Genomic DNA, 27,178 nt, shown 5'->3' on the forward strand with positions numbered 1-27,178 from the left:
ATCTGAGTGTCCCCTCTGAATCTGACTCTTCGTACTGGGTACAACATGTAGAAAAATTAAAATATTTATCGTGCTTTTAACCTGGTGCTAAATTATTATTATTGTTCAAATCCATGAAAAAAGACTCAAGAAGCAACGTACCAAACACACGAAATTAGAAAAATGAATTAAAAGCGGAAACAAAATGAGAACAAAACTAAGGTAATAGTAGAAAATATTTAGCGTTAAAACTGCATTAAATATGGTCATTGCAGCATAGCACGATAAACACAAAAAAGATAAAACGAAAAAAAGAGAAAAACGAAGAAAAATTAAGAAAATTAATAAGTTATATTTACTGTGCATAAGCTGCATACTATTGTACTGATATATTTTGCTTTGGCATTATTGATTCAATATTAGAAAGTACTCATTTTGAGGATATTAATCCGTATTATTTTTCGTGTTTTCTCCATATTTTTAAGTTTCGTATATATATATATANAATAATAGTATTAGGATGTGCGCACTAATAAAATTTGTTTCTTCCTATTTTTGAACATTCATATGTATGTATATATTTATATATATATATATATATATATATATATTCTAAAAAATTAGTAAATAATTTGTTAGAGGTCTAAAGAAAGATCTAAAGAAAAATTGATTGTAGCAAAAAAGAAAATAACAATAATGAAAAAAAAAAACTTCGCTAAATTTTCTGTAATGCCAAAATATATGTAATTAATGTTAAATACGAAAGGATATAAGTAAAAATTTCTCCCGGTGGCTGAGCGGTAGCGCTTCACGCTGTCGTCCCATAGGGTCTTGGTTCGATCCTCGGGCCGGGCAAGGTTGACCCAGCCTTTCATCCCTTCAATGGGTCGATAAATGAGTACCAAGCACGTTTGAAAACTAAACACTCGGGGTTCCACGTTCGGCTGACCACCTGACCGGAACATCTGCTCCTGCACCCCAGAGCCCTAAGTCAAGAAAACTGAGATGGGCACAGTAGGCTTTGGCCCTCTATGAGCTTTCGCACCACTGAGTTTAGTTTAATGAGTAAAAATATGGTTTTTAATAAAGTAAAATTTAACTTTGACTATAATCTACTTTATGTTTGAATATTATTCAAAAATTCAATTAAAGAAAGTGCCTTTTTTGAAAGTTTTTTAAATGACAATGTCAAATATAGTTCAAAATAATTACATCCACTACTGTTACTTTAATTTCATTACTAAGATTACAGATTAATGATTTTCTCTAATTAAAAATTATTGCATTAACTGAGTGCATTTTTTTGAATTTTTTTTAATAAATATGTTTTTTATCTAATCTTATATTTGATATACGTTATTTAGAAAATCCAGAGAAACACAAATTGTCAGGTTGATTGAATATAGATGTTTTTATTAGATGTTTATACCGACATATGGGAATCATGTAACATCTGTCAGTTACACGCTTCTTTGTAATGTGTCTTATTTAAATTAAAATCTTAACTTTCACTTTCAGAACTTCTAGGAAGATCAAATATTTAGGTAAGCTTTCGTTTAAGGTTGCTTTTTTTAAACATATTTCATTAGTTTTAGTGGTTTAAAATCTTTTTCCGTAAACACTTGAAAGAAAGATTTAGATTTTTCTCTTACAATTAATAAATGTATAGAATTTTATATTCTTTAATATAAATATATCAAATTGAAAGTATAAACTTCTTTTGACTCTTCTTTGATAACTACTTTTTTTCCTTTTCAATTCTTTTGAAATAAATCTAGGATAACAATTTTCGAATAAAAGTTTGAAAGCCATCATTTAATATATTTTTATTATAAATCTTTTTTTTTCTTTTAGGCCACAAAATACTTTGTTTTTAAATAATTATTTATTTAAAAACTGCCCTCATTGTCTTATTTTTTGATACTCATAGGAGATTTAAATTTACTGTTAAATGGTTAAATGCATTTAGTTCAAAATCTGGAAAATTAAAAGTATAAAAAGTACAATTCAATAATAAAAATCTGAAGAATGTTTCTTATAGAAACTTACATTTATTTCAGATTCACAATTTAATACATTTTATTAAATTCATATTACATCGAGAAAAAATTACGGTCAAAACTACCAGAATATGATAAAATTCACCATGTTTCTGGCTCTATGGGAACACTGAAAGTTATGGTAATTTTTACCGAAATACTTTGGTAATATTAACAATAAAAACTGTTCATAAAAAGCGATCTACGGTGCAAAAAATTAATAGAAACTATAACATTTAGCAAAACTATTGAAATCAAGAACCACTTCGTTTGAACACCACTGAAATCGAGCGATTGAGATGAAATAGAAGGGTTAAATGATCTAAAAATACTGTTATAGAAATATCTAAATATTTCGAAAAAACTCACAAAATTAATTTATTCATTGTAAGTGTTATTTTCCCATATTCAAGCAAAATAGGCAAATAATCACAAAAAAGATGGTATTCAAACTGACAAGTGTGAGAAAATCCGAAAGCCGTTTATTAACTACTTTGTTCTAATAAGGTTAAACAATCAAGATTTCATCGCACCAACAAGATCCATATAAAAAAGGCACTTAATTACTTGCAGATGGGTATATATTGTAGCCAAGAAGATTGTCTGTTAATCGCATGACCAACGACTCGAGTCTCAACATTGACTCCTCATTATTTCACCCATTGCCTTCATATTAAGTGCTTTCATTCCCAATTTGTGACCCTGGGCTATTAGAATATGGTACTCACATTCAAGCATAGATTGTATCAACATAATACTGCTGAAATAATACCAATATTCACTTGATTTTTTTATGGTTTTGAACCCATGCTAGTTGTAAATGTTTAAAAACCATCTAGTTTTGAACTCGTGGTTTTTTTTACCATAGTAGTTGCAAAGAATTTTTATTTGAAAATGAAGGGAAAAATGTCCCATGCTGTAAATTTTGCAGTTAATTGGAAGATAGAATGCTACTGGTATTTTACCATAATTTTGGAATGAAAATTCTAACAGTGAATACAAAGGACATTCGACAAAAGGATTCAGTAGCAGAGTTTCTTGTAAAAGAACATTAATGAGTAACCTATGATAAAGAGTAAAGCGAGAAATGTGTAAAATTTGAGAAATCTCGATAATTTTATGGTGTAATGATTTAGGGCTGCATTTCAGACTCAGGTGTTTGCCATTTGGTTTTTATAGATATCACTGTATATCATTTTGCTTATATGGAAGTAAGAATACATGCAGATGATATTTTTAGAATAATTGCATCAAATACCCTCCTTTATAACGGAATAAAATTATGTTTTTAATGCCCAATGGATTAAGAGAAGATTTAAGGTGGATCATGGATTTACCAAGTATTGAATTATAGTTACCAAAAATATAAAACTTGCTGCATGCTCATTTTCGTGTGTTACTTAATTTCTCAATTTTTTAAATTATTTTTATGTTTATAATTTAGGAAGAGTTATACGATTCTTAGCACAAAATTGCAAACATTATCAGCTAAATTTTCAAAGTCATAAAAATATGTTAATTTGTAAAAGAGTTTGCTGACTTCCTTATATTTCAGTATATTTTTTGAAAGGAAAAAATTCTATTCTAGGTATGAAGTTTTGTCATGCTTGTAGATGCATTACAAGATTAGGAAAAAAGCAATCGAAAATGTTGTTTAAATTGAAATAGGTAGTTAAAAATGTTAAAAGTACCGAATAAAAAAAATCGCTGTGCGTCAAGCTATGTATAATTATTGTATAACTATTATATCTTTAAAAATTACAAAGAAATATTTCCTTTATTTAAATTAAATAATATTTCAAACAAATCAATTAAATCAAATAAATCAATAGTTTAAATATAGTTCAATTAAATTTCAGTTCAAATAATAATAATTTTTATTTTCTAGTGCAAAATCTCTTTTTTTACAAAATGTATGCCATCTGGATCTTTTTGGTTTATGTTCTGTCAGTCACTGCCTTAGGACCAGAAGATTTGTGTGGTAAAAAACTTCGCAATATTTGTAATTATTGATTTTTTACAAATACAAAAATTGAATTTCATTTTTTAAAATATTTTACACAGGTACAATTACAGAGGAAATAGCTGGCGAGTTTGATAAATGTAATAAAGTTGATCCTGAATATGTAAGTATTTACTACATTTCCAATTTAGAAACCAATTAAATGCAATCAAAATCATGTAAAAGCTTGCTAATATTCTAAACTATACAAAGATGAATTTGGAGAAAATTATCTGAATACTTGTTAACTCTTCAATTAATACACTATAATAGCTGAAAATATTTCTACAACATATATGACTACTGTATTTCGCTGTATTTTTGTTCCAAGAATGAAATTAATAAATAAAATAAACAACATAAAAATATATAATTGAAAATTTTAAAATCTTCGGTGTTGAGAATTTGCAATTTACGGACATTTCAACTCACATATAAAGAAGCTTGGTATAGATTTGATAGTGCAAAAAATTTCCTTGATGTTGATGAGGGGCAAAAGTTACCTCATTTCACTGATTTAATAATTAGTTTTGGTAACAAAATACGTAGGGGTACTCTTAATATTTGAAAAATTTAAACATATTTAATCAATCTACTATGAAACCTACCAAACATGTCTTGCCATTCAGAAATAAGTGAAGCTATTATTTCTTCACTAGTTTATTAATTGATCTTATGGATGCTGATACCCTTGTGGATGCTGATAAGCAAAAATATAATAGAGGTGAGCCAATTGGCTGGCTTTAGTTAGTTTAGTGATAAGACACATTTTAAATCATCCAGAAGAGTGTTTATTAAAAGTGTGTTTGGTGAAAAACACTATAACTTTTTCCTATGTTTTGTGCTGTTAGATAATAGAAGCTACGAAAATCTAGATAGGTATTTCTGAGTACCTATCTGAAATACGATACTGAAGGGCGGTTTCATTTTTAAAAAAATGCCATAATTGGTAGTGTTGCTTAACATTATTTTGCCCCAAATTTTGCTTACAAATAATTTGTTTTGTTTATTTTGGCTTCACAGCTGTCTTGTTATTGCTAATACTTTATAGTGTTTGGAATTGTGTAAAACATTAGTTGTAACAAGAGTTGAGATACTTTAGAGAAAAAAAGAAAACATAAATAAATAAAAATCATTTCACAACAGTCATTATACAACAATTTTTATGTATGTTTAAGCTTCAAGACAAAAAACAACAGAAAAATAGTTTTTAAAAATTTATTTTGGGTTTACTTTGTTTCACTTAGGGCTTACTGTGTTTCAATTTTAATATTAGGATTTCCGAATCAAAATAATCAAAAATCAATTTTCATTAGAAAAGTTTAAATATTGATAGATTAAATTCAGATATTTATAATTTGCTGAAAGTAAGCATTATCGAATTGATGCTCTGAGAAAACTCAAAACTACCAGAATATTGTAAAATTTCTCGCGTTTCTGGCTCCATAAGAACACCAGAAAGTTTGGTAAATTTTCAAAAAGCGCTTAGGTAAACATAACGATAAAATATAGTTTTGCAAAAAGGGATAAAATTAGTAATTTTATCATGATATTTCAGAATATGGCATAAATACCATTTATTCGGTTAAATTTTCTCAGTTTTGTATTTTTCCCTAAATGCATGAAAAAAAAGAGCTGTAATTTGGAAAAATAATTTCTGGTAAACCGTTACTATATGAACGGAAATTTACCAAATTAATGGCTTAAATACCGTATATTTTGTTTAACCTGAATTAAGGTTTTTAAATGTTACTACCATACATCATGGTAATTTTACCAGTTGTTTTCTCTGTTTGCATAAAACCTGACTCAAGAGAACTTAGGAAGTTTAAAGAAATTTTTAGAAATTCGAAACTCTGCTTTATGAGTTTCGAATTATATAGTTTATATACACTTGTAAAGATCGAATATTAATAGTTTTAGTAAACACTTGTTTATGCATGTTTAAAATATGTTATGTTAAAAAATCATGATCAACAGGATTAGATTCTCTTAATTTACCAGACTACTTTCGGCATCTTGTGACATCTATGTTGTCACAAGATGTCGAAAGTATGTAAGAATATCCCACCTTCAGAATTGAAAAAAGTAGTTATGATATAAATAGAATAGTATATAATTAAAATAATGTGTAAATAAAATGATATTTAAATAAAAAAATGACAAAACAAAGAATTTAATAATTTTATTACATAATTTTTCAAGAAGAACTAACAGAGGTTTGTAAATTACTAAATGTAACAGTGCGCCGAAATTGCGGAAATACTTTTAAAAGCATTACTTTTCTTGACAATTACTACTTTGTTCAAAATTTTCGATTTAAAGTTATACTAACTCATTATTTTACTTATCCAATAGTAAGGTACCAGTTATATATCCAATATTAATTTTAACGTGATGTAAGTTTTAAACTATGTGCTTTAAATTAATGGTAAAAATTGTGCTTTTTTTCTTTTAGGTTCAGAAAATCGTTAAAGAATGCCAGTTAAAAGTGGTTCCAGACGAAGAAGTAAAAGTCTATCCCTTTTTCACTGCAGGCTGCAAAAATAATACTATTTTCAGAACGGTAAAGATTATAAGTTTTTTCCGTTAAACTAATCTATTGGAAATAGTCTTTAAAAATTATATTAGTGAATCGTTTTACCTATAATTCAAAACCGAATAAACTCAAAATTTGAAATATTTATGGGCATCCCCATGCCCAAAAAATTACATGCTTTTCTTTCAAGTTATCCACTGAAGACTACAAAATTTGTTCACAAGTATCATAAAAAAAAATTCTTTTGCAAAAATAAGTAGATTTGGAAAATATTACGTTAAAATACAAATATAAAGAAATTAAAGTAAGTCATCTGATTAAAGCAGCTTTTTTAAAAATGGGTAGGATGCAGTCTTTACCCAAATTGCGATGCGTGCAGTATGCGGAAACTTATATTATGCGGAAATATTTTTAAGGAATTATGCTGCAAGATTGCAAAATTTTTTGAAAACTTATGTGGTATTGGTGTGGATGACGTAAATAAGAAACAGAAAAAATTTAACTTGATAACAAAATATTCTTTTCTTTTGTCCATCTTGGCTTAATTACTATTTTTCAAATATCATGATTTTAACTTACCTATTATAGTCAGAGATAGGTTGCTAATATGATTTTAATAATTAAAAAAGAAGTGAAGTTTGAGAATAAAAAGAACCGTAGCGACAAGTTTGCTTCGCAAATGAAAACATTATTTGTGAAAATGAAAACGATGCTCTGATTCGATCGGAGGACAGTTGAAAAGTATGCCTTTTTTCGTATTTTTGAGCAATTTTTAGAGTAATAAATACGAGTATTATTTTTTATGATTTTAGGACATTAAACTGACTTGATCAAAAATGTAATTATAAAAACAAGATTTAATTGTAAAATAATAAATCAAATTATAAAACAATAAATCTAATTATAAAATATGAAATCTAGATTTATTTATGAAAATAATTGAATGTGGAAAATTTAATCTAGCTTGGACGAAATCTTAGGTGACCATGTGAGGATAGAGTTGATTTTCTTATTGCTTCTGATAGATGAAAATATCACCAAAAATGTAAACTTATGGATCGAATTACGATGAAATAAAGTACTGCTAGCCTAATTGCAGAATCCATAATATCTTTTTTACCGTAAAATCTATTATAGCGTAATTTTGGCAGTGCACAATGACTGAATCACGGTCATTAAATATTATTGTCAAAGTTACTGTATAAAAATTTATGGTAAAATGGATATTAAATAGGCTACCCTTAGCTTGCCAGTACTCTTTACCGTAATTTGATCTAGAGTTTTCTAAAAGTGTACTCGATATTTAAAAAACTTTTTTTTTGAAATAGTTCGATAAAAAAATTTAAATTTATTTCAGACAAAGATGTATTGATTATAAAGTTTTGAGATATAGGATTTATTACTTTTAAGACAACAAAAAAAAATCATAAATAGTTTCTAAATTGATGTGACATTACAATTGAAATCTTTCGATTTCAGACATCAGGATGATAATCGTCCTTAAATTAGTATCTTGAAAATCATCTAAAAGCAATTTAACTGCCTGAAAAAATATTTTCTGTCAATTGCAAAGCTGCAAGTAACGTCATCGTAGGTAAATAATGGCATTTGTCAAATCAGATATCAATCAGGTTTGACACAGACGCATGATATTGCTTTCTGGTATCCAATAAGATCTGATTTATCAGATAGTTAGGCAATAGCACTTCCCTTCTTCAATAGTTGCTAGTATCTAATTGCAATATATAATTCAATTTAAGTAACTAATAAATTTTATAACTTATAAATTTCTACATAATTATTAAACTGATAAATTTCTATGTAATTAAATTTTTATTATTGTTTCAGTTTGAAAATTGCATGGATGAAAATAGAATCAAAATGACCATAGTAAGTCGTTTTTTAAGATAAACTTTATTTACTATTGCACTATTTTGACTGATATAGTGTTGACATTCGGTCAATTAGGCATCTTCTCTGACATCCTCTTAAAATTTTGTAATTTTTTCATTTCTCTGGCTCAAGTAAATTCAGATATTTTATTTTTAAATTTTTAATTATTTTTTTTGAATAACTGCTCATAAAATATTTAAAGGAAACAGTTAAATTTATTTGTGCCCGTTAGTTTTGCCTTCGCAACTAAATCACTTTTGATGCCAAATTGAAAAGTACTGAACTTTTTAAGAAGCTGCCATGTTGATATCATTCTAGCTTTGATTGCACAAAATTAATAAAAGTCATAAAGGAATCGTTTTCCTGTAAATATTTTTGTCTCTCTAATTTAAAGATATTTAATTGCACTGCTATTATTAATCCTTTGGTTTTGATAATTTTCTAAATTAAGAGTTTAAAATTAAGAGAATCGTTTTTTAATTACAACATATTTACACTACGGCTTAAAATAAAGTTATTTAAATCGGTGTGTAATTTTATTAACCGTTTTACAATTATTATTTTTTATGCAAATTACATCAATGTGCTATTATGTTTTTGTAGAATATTTCCGTCGTTTAGCAAAGCTAAATTATGGTCTATGAAATCTGTCACTCTGAGAAAGCCTAATACTAGAACTAGGTTCGTGGAAAGATCTTGTCTGGAAAGCCCCAGACAATCTAGCATATGGTCAGTAATTAATGTACTACTATAAATTACAGTTAAATAGATTCCTTAAATTATTGAAAATTTAACAATCGGCTCCATGTACAATTTGATACCATACATCCGTCCTTTTGGTAAGCCAAAATATTATAATTCGTTTGTAAACTCACCAAATTTGTCATAACAATATATTTTTAATTTTAATAGTATTTTAAAAAAAATGATTACTTAGAAAAATTACTAATGGCTATTAGATGGAAATTTTACCTTTATGGTTTTGAAACTGTCTACAAAGAGCATGTTTAAAAACCCATGAATACAAAACTATACGTTTTTTTTAACCATTTACAACTGGCATGATTTTGAAACCATTAAAGAGAAATTTAACTGGAAATTGGATCTAGGTTGTTCATTAGTTAATTGTTAGATTCGCAGGGTATTGGAGTTAGATTATGGTTGAAATGTGTTTTATCAAATGAACCGTGATTTTTTTAGGTTGTTGTTTATTTAAGTTTACTTTGGTCTGGTTGTTTCACCTATCGTAAATAAAAGTAAATACTATACTTTTTTTGTTTTATGGAGCTGTATGAAGCCGCTATTTATGCGTTAAAGAGAGTATCGCATTCAAATAGTCAAGTGTCTCTGGAAAATCTTCATGTGTTGAAGGGAATGGATGGAGAAAATATTGTGTTGTCAACGCTGGGACTCGGGTCCCGACTACTGATTAGCCCCATCCGCTATAATATGTACCAATCTGCTTGAAGCTAGGCTCATTAGGTGGACCTAGTTGGTGTGATAAAATTCCGGTTGCTTAACCGTATTAGATAAAAACTGTTAATAAACGGTTTTTTAAACAATTAACAGTTTGAATACCATCTTATTTATCATTATTTGTTTATTTTGAATAGTTTAATTGTTGATTATGGTTAAATGGCATTTAAACAAATTTAGAGAAAAGGTTATGGTTAAATGGCATTTAAACAAATGAGAGAGAGAGAGAGAGAGAGAGAGAGAGAGAGAGAGAGAGAGAGAGAGAAGCTATGCAGTGGTCGTGAAATGTCGTAAACCTGCTTCGCGGGTCGGCTGGTCACCTGTGGTGACCAAACATATGAATGAAAGCCAAAATCTAATGCTACCAGCCAACAAATATGTAAATATAATTAGATCCTTCTATATAATAACATACACAGCAAGACTTGAACTAAGTCAAAGAAAGAAGAGGCTAAAATCGCCAACTGTGAAAGAAAATTCTTGCCAGAAAAGAGAAGAGGGCAATTCTTGCAGGAAAAAATTTAATAAATGCAGAAATGTACAAAATTTATATGTAAATTGGTTTTACAAAATTTATAAAATTTAGCAGAATGAAATTTTTCTGGCATATTTGCAATTTAGGCACAGCTAGCCCAAGACATAGAATTTTTCAAAAATACACCTGTAGGAAGTAGAGCTAGAGGAAGTCCTAAACTTCGATGGTTGGACTCAATTAAGACAGATTTCAAAACACTGTGGTAATGAACTGGAAATATCTGACAAAAAAAAAAAAAAAAAAAAAAAAAAAAAAAAAAACTGTGTGGAGAAATCTTCAACGTAAGGTCAAGGTTAACCCTGGGATGTTAATATGCTGGCAAATGTTGATGATAATGGTGCTGGTATGGCAAATGATGATGATAATGCTGTGTTTACAGTATATTATACAGTACATTATACTTTATTTATATTATTCAGGTAATGTTTTTATTCAGGTATATTATACAGGTAAAAGCATTGTAATATCTTTATATTTTAATTATACTATACTTAAATAGTTATACTATACTTATACTTTAATTATACTCTAATTAAAGGTACTACTATACAATATAATTTAAGTATAATGCAATAGTTTAATGCAGATTACACTTGAGTTGGTATTTTTACAAAGTTTTTATTTTAAAAAGCAATTACTTCAGTGCTATTGGGTTGTATTTCGAATCTTATACAAGTATTTATAGAAAATTTTTTGAGCATAAACTTATAGCTAGAAAATGATTTGTATTAAACATGAATAGCATGTAACTTTTATTGTCAAATGGCCATTTTTAATTCTTCGCTTTGCGTGAAGAATTTTTTAAGGTGTCTTATATTTTTAACATTTTTATTTATTTATTTTTTAGTGGGACACAGCACTGGGTAGTGTGAGTATTTTAAAATAATATTTCTATAAATAGTTACTGTTTCTAGAAAATCAGCCTTTTATGTGTTATAATATCATGATATAGAAAAGGAATTATTTTTGAAATTTTGATTTAGAGCTGTAAAATATAATAAGTATTATGATACTTAAAGTGGTGCATTCGTTTTTTTAATATCGTATTAGCTTCTTCGAATTATGTGAATTTTATAAACTTGCTTTCGAAATTCTACAGAACCTATTGCTTCAGGTCATATAAGGAACGTATTTGACTGACTTATGTGTGCGGATGAAAGATGAGTGTTTAAATGAATTTTAAAATTACAAAGTCACGCAACAACGTATTTTAAAGTCTGAAGTTTTAGTTCTTACGTAAACGCTTACTATTATTTTATAAACTGTACTGCTTCAAGAGAATGGGCTCTAAAAACAAAAGAACTTTGTTAGTTTTTAGAGATAGGATGTTTTCAGTTGTTTGTTCTATGTACTCCAGTTTTTAACAATGCAGAATAAACTTTAAGAAAAACCTTAAAATGAGTAATAGATTATCAAATTTATGCTTCAGGTTTTCAGTAATCACTACCCTTAAAATAAAGTTTTAAAACGCTTGCCGAAAATAAAATCAAAATCTAAAAGCATTGGATTTTTTAAGTCAAAATTAAAATTAAAACTCAGTGGCGTGAAGGGCCAAGGCCAACTGTGCCGTTCTCAGTTCTTTTGATCTAGAGCTCTGGGGTGCAGAAGGAGATGTTCCAGTTGGGTCCTCAGACGTACGTGGAATTCCTATTATCCTACAAGAATGATTGGCACTCATTTCATTTTATTTAATATTATAACCATCGTTGAACAACCTACCCAGTTTTTCGGGTTTACGACTACTAATGTTCAATTCCGTAGCCTTGTAATTTTGAAACCAATCCGGAAGACAAGGAAACTCTTGGATCAAGTATTGGGGGAAATTTGCCTTCGTGGAGGACTTTTTGATGGAACTAATTCGCATTTGCATTACAAGGAGACAAAACCCACGAAAACCCCCACGGTTAGCCTGATGGCAAGGGGACTCTCACCCATGATTCGTCTACAGCTGAGGATACTTCTCGCCAGCACTGTGGTGGGTTTAAACCGGATGCGGTTTTCGAATCAACCAGTCATTGCTGGGATACGAACCCGGTTCACCTTGTTGGAAGGCATAAGCTCTATCCCCTGAGCCATCACGGCTAGTTCTCATTGATCAGCTGAAGTTATGAAAGGCTGAGCTAACCTTATCCGGTACATCGGTAGAGCATCGAAAGCGTGGAGTTTGATCGTTCTCTGGTTCAGTCCACAATTGAGATCAGAGCATGAATAAATGGATATGTGAATGGGTCTGCTCTATAAACGGGTTGTGACGTGTGTGTGGCTGAAATTGTAATTTGGCCATAGAGGGTGCCACTGAAAAAAGGAACAAAAAAAGAACATCCTCTGCCTTAAATTCCGTTAATCCGCCCTAATCCGTTCCGCTTAGTATCACCAAGCAAGCTTGCAGATATTGGCAGCAACAAATGATAATGCGAACACTACAACAAATGATAATGCGAAAGAAAATAAAACTTAAAAAGAAATCACACATTTCTTTTTACTTTTCAAGAACGATTTCATACAAATTTTGAACATTTTAATTTCAAAATTTAACGAATTTAAATAAAGTTAGAAACGAAATTTAAAATAAAGTTATTATTTTAACGCCTTAAATTTAAGAAAAGTTTTGGATCTTCATTAATCAAATTAAATTTCTTTTTAAACGTAGTAAGAATTTCATATTTCTTATAGAAATATTACTGTAATCAAAGAAAAATGTACTTTATAACTGATTTAATTAAATATTTCTAAAATTTCCTAAACTGAAATTAAAGATCAGGGATTCACACAAACAATCACTCTTCTGAATATACTATCGTTTCCGAATACGCGGATTACGGATTCGACGATTTTTGTGAGTAAATTAACAGAAAAAAATGAGTTCTCTAAGAATGATAATTACAACTGCATTCTGTATGCTGAGGTAAGACACATTCATCTTTTATATTTATTTATTTTTTTAGTTTATTTATTGGCTGTCACTTTTAACAAAACTCTGTTATTAATATTTCTAGGCATGTTACCGAAATGTTTCCATCAAATATGACCTTGTTTGGCCATAGTGAAAGCAAGAAGAGACAACTAATACAGTACAGAAATACTAAAATCAAAATTCTAAAGATCATGATTTACTATTGTTAACCATTATTACATGATTTGTTACAATTCTTTTCATTTTTTAAAACTTTATTTCGTATTATAAATTTCCCAAAAGAAAATATCTGTAAACTAAAAATAATAAAAAAAAAATGTGAGAAAAAACTCTCAAGTTTATTTACAGAAAAAGGTTTGTTGAGAAAATTTAAACCACTCATGTTATCTGATGGAATATTGATCGTAAAATCAAATAAATACATTGTTACGGAATTTTTCTGAACTATGCTTTGTACTTTTTTAGGGGCGTCCTTAAAAATATTCTTTAATGAATATTTTTGGAATGTTCTGCTAAAATTTTAGTCATAAGGAGTTATATTCGATAAAAATTTATCAGTTAATGTCAAGACAAAAAATATGCAATTAAAAAATGAAAATCGAGAACCAAAAATTTTTATTTTTGCTTTCTATAATTGCGAGTATCAAAAGAGCTTAAAAATTATTTCTAATCAACAATAAATTTTATTAAAAGCAATTCCGCCTTTTAAACTTATTTATATGTAAAAATGAATGTTTATCTCTGTGCGGGCGTGTGTGTTCTTCAGAGACTCCTAAGCCATCAAACCGAAGGCGATGAAATTTGGCATACAAAAAGTTAAAAACACCAGGAAGGTCTCTGTTGACATGAAAACATTCTACGACAAACCGTTCGAGTAGGATTAACAGGAAACAAAATGGAATTTTCTGATTTGTTAAGCCTCTACCATTGCTTTAAATTTAACAATTGACGATTCAATTTTTCTCATATTTCAAAGATAGCATCAGTGATAATTGCTAGTTTATAGTTCTATTTGATAAAAAGTAGTTTATTGCACTAATTTAAATATTTTATTATTTTATATTCGCTATGAATAAATAAATTCAATGAACAACATTACGTGGTAATACGCGTTATCTACGTCAACAAATTTATACTTTTAAAGTTGTCTGATCAAGTGCTTTTTTTATTTATATTAATTCTTTTAATATGTGTTTCTAAAAATATGATTATTTAAAATTAACGGTAATTGAATAGAAAAAAAATGTATTCAGTTTCAAAATTAATGGGAAAGTAATACTTATTCGTTTAGGAGAAAAGTAAAAAATTCTCACATTATTATTGACGCCAATGATATGATGCTTAATCATTTTAGATAATGTATGCACATTGAAATGAAAGAAATTAGCTTTGTACTAGAAGGCGAAAGTAAAGGAGTAAAGGTATTTATTTGTCTGGAAGAACATTAAGAAATCTTCATACTATCATTGACGATAATGATGCTTATTTAATGTTGATAATATGCATTAATTGAATAAAAAAATATCTTATGTACTTACAATATGGTAAAACCATCATGATAAAAGCAAAAATAATGAAAAAATATGCTTATTCATTTTAAGGAACTGCAAAATATCCCCGTAATGTTATTGACACTAAGGCTTAATTAAAATTGATAATATATTTAATTGGAATAAAATAAGCTAGGTACTAAAAAGCAAAGCTAATGGGAAACGGGTAATTAAAGGTTAAAAGTGAAATTTGACGAGGAAAAACAGTAGAAAATTGGAATTCACAGATGACGCTTAATTAATATGTACTATTGAGGGTAATATCAACTACTGGTAGTTGGTGCAGTTTTGATACGAATTCTACAACGGGTTTTTCGTAGTTTCAGAAAATATATTTTCCAGTATTTGCAAAGATAATGCATTAATATTTTGATGAATTAAAACTGGAAAAATACTTTTCCACTACTACTTATAAATATTTTAACAATAAAGTAAAGGTCAAATAGGGGAATGGTCATGCTCCAAAATACTTATCAAGTTCGGATAAGAATTCTATTTTTCTTTTATTTTTGCTTTATTTGACTGCCACTGACAAAAATGTATTTTGCACCAAACCATAAGTTGAAGGGGTATTTTATCCAATGGGATGAACCACAAAAAAAAAAGTTTCGCTTACTTAAATAACGCAAAGTCACCGAGAAGAGCAACACATAAAATTAAATTAAATAATTAAAATTATTTTAGCTACATTAATTAAAAAACCTAGTGGCAGAATCAGGTAAATTATATTTTCAGAACGAAAAGTAAGTTTTATCCGAGCTATTTTATTACCTATTTATTCAAAGACACGACTAATAATTCTTTGCTTTATTTTATTTACCACTGCCTAATTTGAAACAAAAATCATGCAATTATTTTGAAAACTAATGTGAATTATTTATGTTAAGGTTAAAGTGAAGGCAGAAACAGTTCTGTTGCATTAAACACACCATACCCATATTGATGCAAAAACTTGATTTTTTTTCTCTGATTCACTAACTCCCCTAAGAATGTCACTTTCCAGGATCTTAAATTAAGCTCTTCAATTAAGTAGGTATATGCCGTTCTGTTTTGAGCGCATAATTTAGTACCGTTTCTCAGTACTGATTTATTGATTCTTAGCTTTTTACATTCACCCCATGCAAAGAATGGGTATTAAGCTAGTAGAGAATAAAAAGTAAAAATTCTGTTAAAAAAAATGTTAGAAATGTAAAAACACTGTTAAAAATGTTATCGTATGCTTTTCTGACCTGGTAAATTTTAGTGTATTGAAAATTTTTTAAAAATTTCTTGAAGACAAAAATAACGGTAACTACTTAACACAAAAAGCTATGTGAGGAAACAGTGGTCATTCTTGTCGTGATTGAACACCAAGGACAGTTCTTGGTCTCCAAAAGCACCAGGGTGGTTCAATCTTACTATTTTGGATATAAAGTAATTGCCACCATATTTGGTGTTCATTGAGTCTTTAAACCCCTAAGATATACAAATAAGTGTCACTAAACTTATTTTTACGTTATAACAATTAACTTAGGACAGTTAATTTAGGATGCATTCTCACAATAATTCTATGATGAAGCTATAATATATGAATTAAATACTATATAACAATTGAAGTTATGAAATAAATTTTATATATTTGATATTGATATACAGGTGCATAATTGTTTAAGATTACTATTTTTTTTACAGAAAATTTACACTCACAATATTCACAATTTATTTAATTTATGTAAAACAAAATTTTGTTCATAAAATTAAAAAAATAATATTGTTTATTGTTTAGAATGTTTAGGCATATCATTATTGCACATTGTGACTTTAAAATCTTAATATTTGATTACATATTAATTTTATAAAATACAATGTGATCGTAATGCTACATCCCTAAAGTATGAATTTATTGCTAAAAAATTCAGGAAAAGCTTGAATGTATGGTTGTTAACCTTGATCAAAAAAGAGGTTACAAAAAGAGGTTACCAAAGATGCATCTAGCCAGGAAGATCTCAGCACAGTATCGATGATGGTTGGGTGTCTAAAATGAATGAAGATCCCTGAAATAAACGTGACTGCAAGCTTTTCTTGAGTTACTTTATTTTGTTAGGTCCACATCTCATCTTACAAACTCATGTCTGGAGATTCCTAGGATGTTTATAGGTTGTTAATTGTCTTTCAATTCCAGTTGAAATTAAATCTTCTCGAAGTCTTCTATCCAGATAAGTTAAAATTGTCAGTGCATCAGAGACTACTTTTAGATTCTACCTACTTGGCTCTTAATTGTCCAAATCCGTGCTTCCCACCTGCTCTCTCCAAATGCTGTGTGTCTGTGATCTAAGAAATATTAAACTTATTAGAAATTATGAATTTAAACTAATTGAAATTGCGTATAAATCTTACTTTTATTTTCTTTGATTCAGCAGATTATTTTGTATCACAACGGAGAGAAGTACAAAATAGGAAGCGTAAAACAAGATTTTATGAAATATTCCATGCATCGAGTCGTAAGCCACATATGGATCGAAGGTAACCTTGGGTCGGTTACAGTTAGGAAAAAGATAATCGATAATTTAAAAATAAAGTTAAAAGAGTAAAAATTCCATGCTGGTTAAAAGACAATAAACTAAATAAACCCAGTTAATAAAATACTAAATGTTAGAATTAAAACTAAAAATAAACTTAATTTATTTAATTTGCTGAATTGTGAATTGTTGGTTTTCATGGGATGTTGCAACAACAAAAATTCGTAAGATAAAAATTAGTTTCTAAATCAAACATACTCATAGGAAAGATGACGTTAAGACGAACTTGAGTTAGTCTTAATGGGGCAGATACGGATACAAATTAAATTTTAAAAAAAATGGCTTAATGCGATTAACAGATATTTTAAAATCAAAGCATTATTAACCTTATTATTTAGTTAAAAACATGCTTACATTTCATAATGGCGAACTGTTTTTTTTACTTGTAGATGTCTAATAGTATGGTAACCAGGAAAACTGGATTCGTACTGGATTGTAAACATTCTATTAATGATATCCAAAATACGCCAATATTGGCGATTTTGCAAGTGAAAATAACTCACGAATAATGTAAATGCATGTGAGCTTGGTGTAACGATTTTCCATTATTGGTCAATCAATTTAACTACACATTTAAATGTTGTAATGAACACTCGATTTAGTTTTAACTTAAAGTAATATTTTAAACTTTTTTTGAAGTATCCAACCCGAAATTCAGGGAAATTCTACATTGAAAAACGAGCTCGATTTCAGTCCCCCTTGATGACAACTATTTATTATTATTGAGATTAATCAGACATTCTTTAATTGAAGTAAACTGATTAAGGATACAGACAAATGTTTCTGATAATGTCGTATTTTGACAATCCAATGCATATTGCATGCAAATTTAAAACAAATGAATATAAAGAAACTGCTCTCTTTATTTTTTTTTAAAGTGGATGTAATTCTGCTGTTTTAATGACATTTAAAGTTTCAGAAATAATAATTTGATATCGTTCGTTCTATTCAGATTTTGCTTTTAATAAAGAACTTGCATATAATTTGTTTTAGAAACGTCTATTTAAACAAGGAAAAAAATTGGATAAACAATGAGTTCTGAACTTTAAAAAAAAAGAATAAAAATGTATGATATTTTATTTCCAGAAAGAAAAACATATCAACTGACAATCTGACAATCTTACATTTGATGTTCTCTCGGGATAATTTCAATTTTCAACATTTTACTGACAAAACTATCAAAGAACATTCCATCATTTTTACTCTTCACTTTCAATACCCTGAAAATGATGAGAGTAACTAATTAAAACTAGCCAAGAATTGGAGGGAAAAACTGCAGAAATAAAATTCCGGTCAATACATGAATTAAACAAACTTACTCATGCTTATAAAGATCCCACTTTCCCCTTGAACTACAGCAACATCATGATGAATGTAGTTTTTCTTATGCTACGCAGCTTTTATTTATTTATTTATTTTTCAAACATAATATATGAAGATGTTTAATAGTTTAACCGTGGTTTAAAAAGACGCAAAACTAATTATATTAATTATAATAAATTATGAACTATAAATTATAATTAGTAATAAGAGCATAATTTAAGAAAAATAGCACAATTGAATTTACACGTCAAAATCTATAAAAATGTTTTAATGTGAAGATTTAGTTTTTAAAATTTGAATGACGAACAATGGCGTTTTTCCTAAAGCAAAATAATGTCACTTTACATTTAATAATGCTACTTTATATTTCCTTTTACATTTTTATAAAAATGAAAGGCAAACACTTCTAAAAATATAAAGATTACTAATTTTATTAATTTTTCTAATATAATTTCGCTAAAGTACCAGATTTTAAATTAATTAACAGACTAAGACTACTATAAAATTTATTTAAGAACAAAACTAACTAATCCAAAATTTTTCTCATACGCTGAAGAGGTGGCAGAAAAATCGTCACTTCTTCAATGAAACGAAATTCTTCAAAATTAAAGAAATATTTCGTTATTCTACATTAAAAAAAAAAAAAAAAAACTTGCAGTGCCTAATGTTTCCAATTTTTTACTAATCACTTTAACGCGAGTGTGGGCACCATATAGACGCCATGAAACAACAGGGACAGATAGAAAAATTACTCTCATGCCCGACGAGGGATTTGAACTCCGGATCTTCCTTTGAACGAGGTACACTTCGTAACCACCATAAAAACCAGTCAGCGTCATTCCCAGTTTATTTTCGATTGTCTAGTCTTGATTCTAGTTTCGTAATTCTAGTTAACAATATCCCGAAACGAAGAGAAACACTACGAAGAGGTTTCGAAAGGAGAAAACATTTTCGACATGCATTTGAGAGTTCGCATTTCAACTCAAATCAAGTGATTCGCAACGAAAATTATTCTTAAAATCAACGAAATACTGATCAATTATTGTTAAATCGTCTGAGAGTTTTATTTCTGAGAGTAGAGTGCATTATATCTCAGCAGCTACATTGTATGAATATTTTTTTTTCATGCAGCAAAAAAAGATGCAACGAATCACTTTGTGATGTTGAAGCCGGGATGTTAAAATCAATTAAGATCACAGGAATAAATAAAATTTTGCACTAAAAAAAGAAAAAAGAATATTGATTAGGCATTCATCTAAAGAACTTGTGTTTAGGGGCTTTGGATAATATTGTGATATGCACCTTCAAAATTCCTTCCAGGTGGATGTAATACGACTTTTTCCTATTTTTTCTATAAATAACAGATACAAAGAAACGTATTTTTACCTGTATAAAAATCTATGTGTTATTCTTGAAAAATAACGCAGTCTGAAGCAAGATTAAAATGAAGGTCATAATTAAGCATTTTATTTTCCAATTTAAATTTATTTTTCACTGAAAGCTTTGAAAAAGTTCTCCTGAACGATTTGAAAATTTATATACATTGCACCAAGTACTTTCCTATATTTTATTCAGTGTAAGTTTTTTTGGAAGTGGCGTTTTGTCAAATTAGTTTTTGATTGATATTATAATGAAGACTTACAATAAGTTATTACTTTTATCATTTTGATTTGATCAATGTTATTATGTAGAAATTCAATTATATCGAAATGACGGCTGTAATAGATATTATTTTCCCAGCTGTTTAATTATATTGCTCTGCAAAAATTAATATGTCTTTTTTACTACGTTTTTTCCACTTTTTTAGTAATTGCGTTAAGCTCGGAAGAAAAATACATATGTTTCAATAACGTAACACTTGTATGCTGCAAGGTATATCATTTAACATTTCGTTTTTATATTGAAATTAAAATATCTTTTAGTTTTAGAATCTCTTGCAGTAGCTAATATCTAGGTCGATCCCAGGTATACAGGTATATACGAACTTAATTTTATATAAGTATTTCAACTTATTCGAGTGTTCTTATACAGTTTAAACAACATTAAGGAAACACTTGTAAAAATGTACTAATCAGAAATTTATGTGTGCTTTTTTTGCATAAAGGTACATTTAGGAACTACAGGAAAATTGTTTGTCATTTATATGAAAAATAGCAACCGTTTTGTTATTACATGCTTTTTAAAGAAAATATCAATCAAAATAATTTTAGGCTTAGTTCTTTTAGTGTTTGTTCCAGACTTCTTCAAAGTCATAATGTTTTCCAAGTCTGAAAACCGATTTTTTTTCACGCTTTTTAATTAAATAATAGTGCGCAGCAAAGAAATTCCATTATAATTCTTCTTACAGGGATTTAACACTTGATGGAATAGATAATACTACTTTAAATTAGCTTTAAATTTAGCTTCCAATAGCTTAATTTCCTATTTATTCACAAAATCTATAATATACTGAGGCAAAAGTTTTCATGAATGTTTACGCAAATTCATAAAACATTTTATAGTAGTTAAGATCAAATGAAAGGTTATAATTCCAAAGGCTATCAATCTATTGCTTTCAAAGGCACAACTAAAGTATGCAGCTGAATTTTCCAGTACTGAATTTTTCAAATAATGTTGTTTTGCATTACACTATAAATATCTCATATTAGCTCCATTTGTTAGAGGTCGACAAGAAAAACTATTTGAATTATTTTATAGTTTTTAATTTAGGCCATTAACTTTATATCAATTAGATAAAATAATAACTCGAATTACGATCCAGATAAAAAAATCATATTAATTTTTTCGTATGCTAGCTCCTACTGACTCTTCCTCATAAAATATTTATGGATATTTGTGAGTAAATTAATTTGGTTAATTAATATGATGCGCTAGTGTAATTTTAATATAAACTTAACTAAAATGTAACTTAGTAATTTCTATTTTTTTCACACATATTCAAATTTACGATAACAATGAATTGAAAACCTTACTTTCGATGATAAATTTTTTTCTGAAGTTTTTAGAAGCAAAATTATCATTGTACTGCCATAAACTTGAATATGGTCATTGAAAGATGAAGGTAGTAAAAGAATTCTTTTAACTCAAATAGTTTAAATTGATTATCTGATTTGTTATTTAGCTGAAATGATTTTTTCTGCAATTAAAAGTTAAATGCATTGCTTTTCCTAAATTCTTTAGCTATATTTTAGTTATAAATAAAACTAAAATATTATTACAATATTTTAGTTTTATTTATTATTATCTGAATGAAATTATTCTCTTTCATAAGTGCTTCATTTTTGTGTTTTAGCAAGAATGCTTTTTTCTGACAAAATGTATGGAGTCTGGATCGTTTTAATTTTCTATGTTCTATCAGTCATCGCAAGACCAGAAGATTTATGCGGTAAAGAAAAGTTTCAATCCTATTCATTGATAAGTTCATAATTATATTATATTTATCAATATTATATTGGTTTTATTTTTTTTCTAATATAGGTAAATTTAATGAAAAAATAGCAGCCGAATTAGATAAATGCAACCAACTTGCACCAGATTATGTAAGTATTTGTTAAGTTGTCTGAAATAAAAACTAAACTTGGAATTTTTTTAAGAAATAGCTCACTTTAATAGTGTATTACATTTAATTTAATTTAATGTCAATACATTATTTTCAGTTTGTATTACTCTTTTATTATATTTATATTATCTTTTTATTATATTATATTTAAATATAATAGTTTTAAATATTATCTTTTATACTATATTAGTTATAAATTAAACATAAAACGTATTTAATTTCTTCAATACAATAAATAAATTTATCTTAAGAATGAATATAGCACAAGGAAGTATGAAAATTGGGGGTTACAAATTGTTATTATAGTGATGAAAAATAGAAATCTTTTTGGCATTCTCTCTAAAGGTCATTAAGTAAAAGAATTAGGAGAGTTAGGAGTTATAAAATATTATTTGACTGAGTATTGTCATTCTCTATTAAGGTCTATAAGAAAGACAATACGAAGAGTAAGGAATTACAAGTGCTTATTTATGTAAGAAAGAATTGAAACATTTTCTCGCTTTCTATTAAAGTCATTAGGAAAAGTAATAAGAATAATTAAAAGTAATATATTATTTTTTAAATGAGAAAGAATAAATACTTTTTCTCACTTTCTATTAAGGTTAATAAGAACGAGAAAAAGAAGAATAAGGAGTTATAAATTATTATTTGAATGAAAAAGAATCGAAATGTTTTCTCACTGTCTATTAAGATCAATTTATATTTGTCGTGTGCCTGTTCAGGCAGTGGGTGTGCGATTGTTCCTGTTTTTCAGTGGCGCCATCTATGGCCAGGAATTCGACTTCTGCCACGCCGTTCACACAGCCACAACCCGTTTATAGGGCGGGTCACATTCACACACAAAGGAGAAAGGACATAGAACACAGAGAGAGAGAAACATCCATGCCTTGCCCGGGATTCCGGCCCAGGATCTTTCTGATGCAAGGACCCTGCCCCCTACACAGGCCGGTCGGCATTAAGGCCAATAAAGAAAGGAATAAGAATACTTAAGGATAATATATTATTATTTAAATGGGAGAGGTTAAATATGTTTTCTCCACTTCTATTAAGGTTATTAGGAAAAAGAACGAGAAGAGTTAGTGATACTAAAATATAAGAGAGAGAAAGGATCAAAATGTTTTCAGACTATGTATTAAGTTCAGTGAGAAAAGTAAGAAGAATAATTAGGGGCTAAAACTATTATTTGAGTGGGAAATCATAAAAAAATGAATTTAAACTATTTATTATGGCCAATCAGAAAGAGAATAAGAAAAATTAGGGGTAACAGAATTATGGTTTGATGCAGAAAGAATAATAATATTGTCACCCTGTCTGTTAAGATTAATAAAAAGAAATTAGAGATGAAAACCACTTAAAACAAATTTTATTTTGTAATTGAACACTAAAGATAAAATGTAGATTTAATAACTAGTCTGATTAGATAGATAAAGTGGTTCTTAATGGTTTTAATTCCATTTTTGCTTTTTTGATCCCAATTATAAGTTAGAGTTTAAAACCACATGTGTTTTCGACCACTTTAATTACTGACCTCTAATGTGCACCGTTTGTTAAACTAATTTTTTCATGTGCATTCTAAAAATAAATGTACATTGTGTTGCTGACTACACTTGGTTTTAGTTTAGTTGACTTTGATTTAACTGATTCAAATTACTTTGAAACATGATTTAAAAATTTTTAGTTATTTTAAAATTTATTTAAAAACAACGAGTTCCTTCCTGTAAATATTTAGCATTATTCTTAAGCTTGTTACACCAAGTGCCTAAAACAGAGAGTTTCACAACTGCACAGAGTACATGAAAAAGATGGTTTTCGCTCAATGTGATTCACATGCAGTGGAAACTAAATATCTATTAACATATCTCGTATCCAAGGACTTAAATAATAATAAAAAAGTATTATGGATAGATTTAAAATAGTAATGAGCTGAACAGATAATTCAAAGGGCTCTCAATCGATTAATTTTAGCTGTTATAAAGATGAAACATGGTGTAGAAACTTATCAACTAATCACTCCTAACTCAAAAAGCAGTTGGGTATGTTCTTTTTAGGATATCTTGCATCTTGCAGATTAACTTTATTTTCCTACTGGAAATGAAACTTTTAAAAAAAAATTATGAAAGTTAAAAAAACTACACGATAGGAAAAGTGAACAAGTTCACTTTCCCTATCGTGAATTAAAAATCACATAAAAGACCAGAAATCACCAGAATTAAAAATCACATAAAAAGCCAAAGTTGGCTATACTACGCAAAAGATAAAATCTATTAGGTATCCAATCTAACGAACTTTAAATGTTATTTTAGTCAGACACAAAAATAGAGAGAAAAAAATTAATGGAATAAATCCTAGTTTTGGCACAATTTAATTTGATAGAAAACTCTAATGAAGATATGTAAGTTAGTCATTTTACTTATATTTCATCAGAAATCAACGGTTATTTTCACGTTGACAAAAAACAATAATAAATAAGTAGGAAATACTTCAACAAGTCAAAAACAAAAATATTGAATATTCTAAAGAACCGTTGTTTTGAAACAAATTTATGCTGTTTAATTACTAAGATTGTAATTTACTTTTGTGCATATTTAACATTTCAGGTTCAGAAAATAATTAGTGACTGTCAATTAAGAGTGCTTCCAAATGAAGAAGTAAAAGAATTCACATTTCTAACTGCTGGATGCAAAGATAAATCTATTTTCAGTCAGGTAAAACAATGCTGTTTTCTAAACTGCTTTTTGAAGATTAAATTATGTCTATGTGTTACTAAATGAATATTATTTTAAACATTTTGAATGATTTTTCAAATATTTTTAGAATTATACAAACAAGCACCTGCAGTGAGCAAATAAAATTGACCACCCAGAGTAACTTTACATCTAATGATCGAATATTCACATTCGAGGACTCAATCCTAATGTTTCGAGAGGTTAACCTCAAATATGTTAGTTAATAATTAGAGCATACAATAGTTTCAGTTACAAAATCAGACACAAAAACGTTCTTTCTCTGAATAAATGTACCTTTTTTATGATGGCTTAAGATTTCTAAGCCTCAAAATATAGAGTAACCACAATCTAGGAAATATGGTCCCCACAGTTTAGCCAAGAGATCATTTGAAACTTAGTACCTTGTGACTCTTAAATGTTAATGTTACTTTTTTGCATTTCGCCATATTTCGAGAACTTTCTAGGCGAATAGAAAAATTCTTGCACAAAATTAGAAAATTCGTTTATCCAAAGATAATCTTGCGCAAAAAATAACTTTTAGTAAGTATTTATTATTTTCTATTGTTTTATTTAACAGTAGTCTAAAACATTTCAAACTGTAAGGTATAAAATTTTTTACAAAATCAAAGAATTTAATTTTGCAAGGTGAAATACAATGAAATAGGTCGAATAGTTTCGGGAAATTAAATTTTAAGTGAAAAAACTTTTTTTAAAACTTAGCTTTTTGACTGATTTCACTCAAATATTGCTATATGTTGTCACATTCAAGATACTGCATAAAACGCAAAAAAAAAAAAAAAAAAAAAAAAAAAAAAAAAAAAAAAAAAAAAAAAAAAAAAAATTGAGTTAAGATATATAAACTTTGGATCGCTCTCTTGACCATACTTTGGGACCATATTTCCCAGATTGCGCTACCCCTGTAATCTTAAGCTCTGAAATCTCAATCCTTCGAAGAAATCCTTTCTTTTTCGTAAATTCTTTTTGTCAATCAATCCTCAATCCTTTTTGCTTTCTCAGAAAAAGTACGGTTTTATGTCTGATTTCGTAATTTTAAATATCGTCTGCACTCAGGGTGCTTGGTGGGGCCCTAAGCTATTGAAAATGATGGGGCCCTTATAAGTTCAATTTCATTTCTATACACCTAAAGTAAACTGTCATTATTTTTTATTGTTGAGTATTAACATTATATTATTAAAAAATTTGATAATATTACTTTATTGTTAAATATATTAATTGTGATGAGACTATTATGTTATGTAGAACCTTTCTTTTATGGAACATATTTTTTTAACGAGGGAAAAAAAGTTACAAAAGAAACACATTTTAAGCACCGGGTAAAAATTTGGCGTACTGGGCCACTATACATTTAACAGAGTTTTTTTTTTTAAGATTCATTTTGAATATATTTTATTTGCAATTTTTAATGCTTTTTTCGCGATTTCTTTTCTCAATTGTTTTTTTCTTTACGTTACAAAAACGACTTAGAAACATGAAATTTTGAATGGGCGTAGAAAATATGCAAAAAGTTAGAAAGAAAACAAGAAAATACAATTTGATTATTAGTTTTATTTCTTTTATAACCGCCGTTGAAGAACCGACTCAATTTTGAGTTTACGGCTACCAATGTTTAACTCCGTAGCCTTGTAATTTTGAACCCAATCCAGAAGAACTGTTAGATTAGAACAAATAGGTATTTATTTGTTATGAGGGGTTGGAGGACTTTGCGACCCCAACAGATTTAACATGCACCAGTTACCATTTTATACATGGGTATTCTTCTGCCGGCTGGATTCAAACTCCCATTCTCACGAACACGAGTCCAACGCCCTATCAACCAGGTTATCCCGGCCAAATTTATTAGTTTATTTTATAACAGTCATTAAACAGCCGACCCAATTTAGAGTTTACGACTACTAATATTCAACTCCGTGGCCTTGTAATTTTGAACCCAATCCAGAAGACAAGGGAACTGCTATGTTAGTAACCAGAGGTATTTATTTGTTATGAGAACTTGGAGGACTTTGTGACTCCGACAGATTTAACATGCACCAGTCACCATTTTATACATGGGTATTCTTCTGCCGG

At 28.3% G+C, this 27,178-nt stretch overlaps 2 protein-coding genes and 1 long non-coding RNA gene across 7 annotated transcripts in view; 2 read left to right on the forward strand and 1 right to left on the reverse strand.

Moving 5' to 3' along the window:
* Positions 1–1,389: 1,389 nt before the first annotated feature.
* On the forward strand, positions 1,390–13,811 carry LOC107442334 (uncharacterized). Its single transcript, XM_016055871.3, has 7 exons — positions 1,390–1,523; positions 3,907–3,999; positions 4,083–4,144; positions 6,479–6,586; positions 8,408–8,449; positions 11,311–11,331; positions 13,460–13,811. Exons 2-7 carry the CDS (start codon positions 3,930–3,932, stop codon positions 13,505–13,507), a joined length of 351 nt encoding a protein of 116 aa, XP_015911357.1. The 5' UTR covers positions 1,390–1,523; positions 3,907–3,929; the 3' UTR covers positions 13,508–13,811.
* A 2,706-nt stretch (positions 13,812–16,517) lies between these two features.
* The window catches only part of LOC139425369 (uncharacterized), a 19,060-nt gene continuing 8,399 nt past the window's right edge, over positions 16,518–27,178 (reverse strand). The window contains exon 2 of the long non-coding RNA XR_011636595.1: positions 16,518–17,237. This is a non-coding gene — a long non-coding RNA (uncharacterized lncRNA). The remainder of the gene's footprint in view (positions 17,238–27,178) is intronic.
* The window catches only part of LOC107442336 (uncharacterized), a 17,081-nt gene continuing 7,283 nt past the window's right edge, over positions 17,381–27,178 (forward strand). For 2 of the 5 annotated variants that reach the window (XM_071179898.1, XM_071179897.1), the window contains exons 1-4: positions 17,381–17,429; positions 22,101–22,193; positions 22,286–22,347; positions 24,965–25,072. In XM_071179898.1, the coding sequence (XP_071035999.1) occupies positions 17,384–17,429; positions 22,101–22,193; positions 22,286–22,347; positions 24,965–25,072 (309 nt within the window). In that variant the 5' untranslated portion in view covers positions 17,381–17,383. Of the gene's footprint in view, positions 17,430–20,379; positions 20,782–22,100; positions 22,194–22,285; positions 22,348–24,964; positions 25,073–27,178 lie in introns of those variants that run through there. The other 3 variants (XM_016055873.3, XM_016055874.3, XM_071179899.1) reach the window with 3 other exon arrangements.

This window comes from Parasteatoda tepidariorum, chromosome 4 (genome assembly GCF_043381705.1).
Source record: "Parasteatoda tepidariorum isolate YZ-2023 chromosome 4, CAS_Ptep_4.0, whole genome shotgun sequence".
NCBI classification, from domain to species: domain Eukaryota; kingdom Metazoa; phylum Arthropoda; class Arachnida; order Araneae; family Theridiidae; genus Parasteatoda; species Parasteatoda tepidariorum.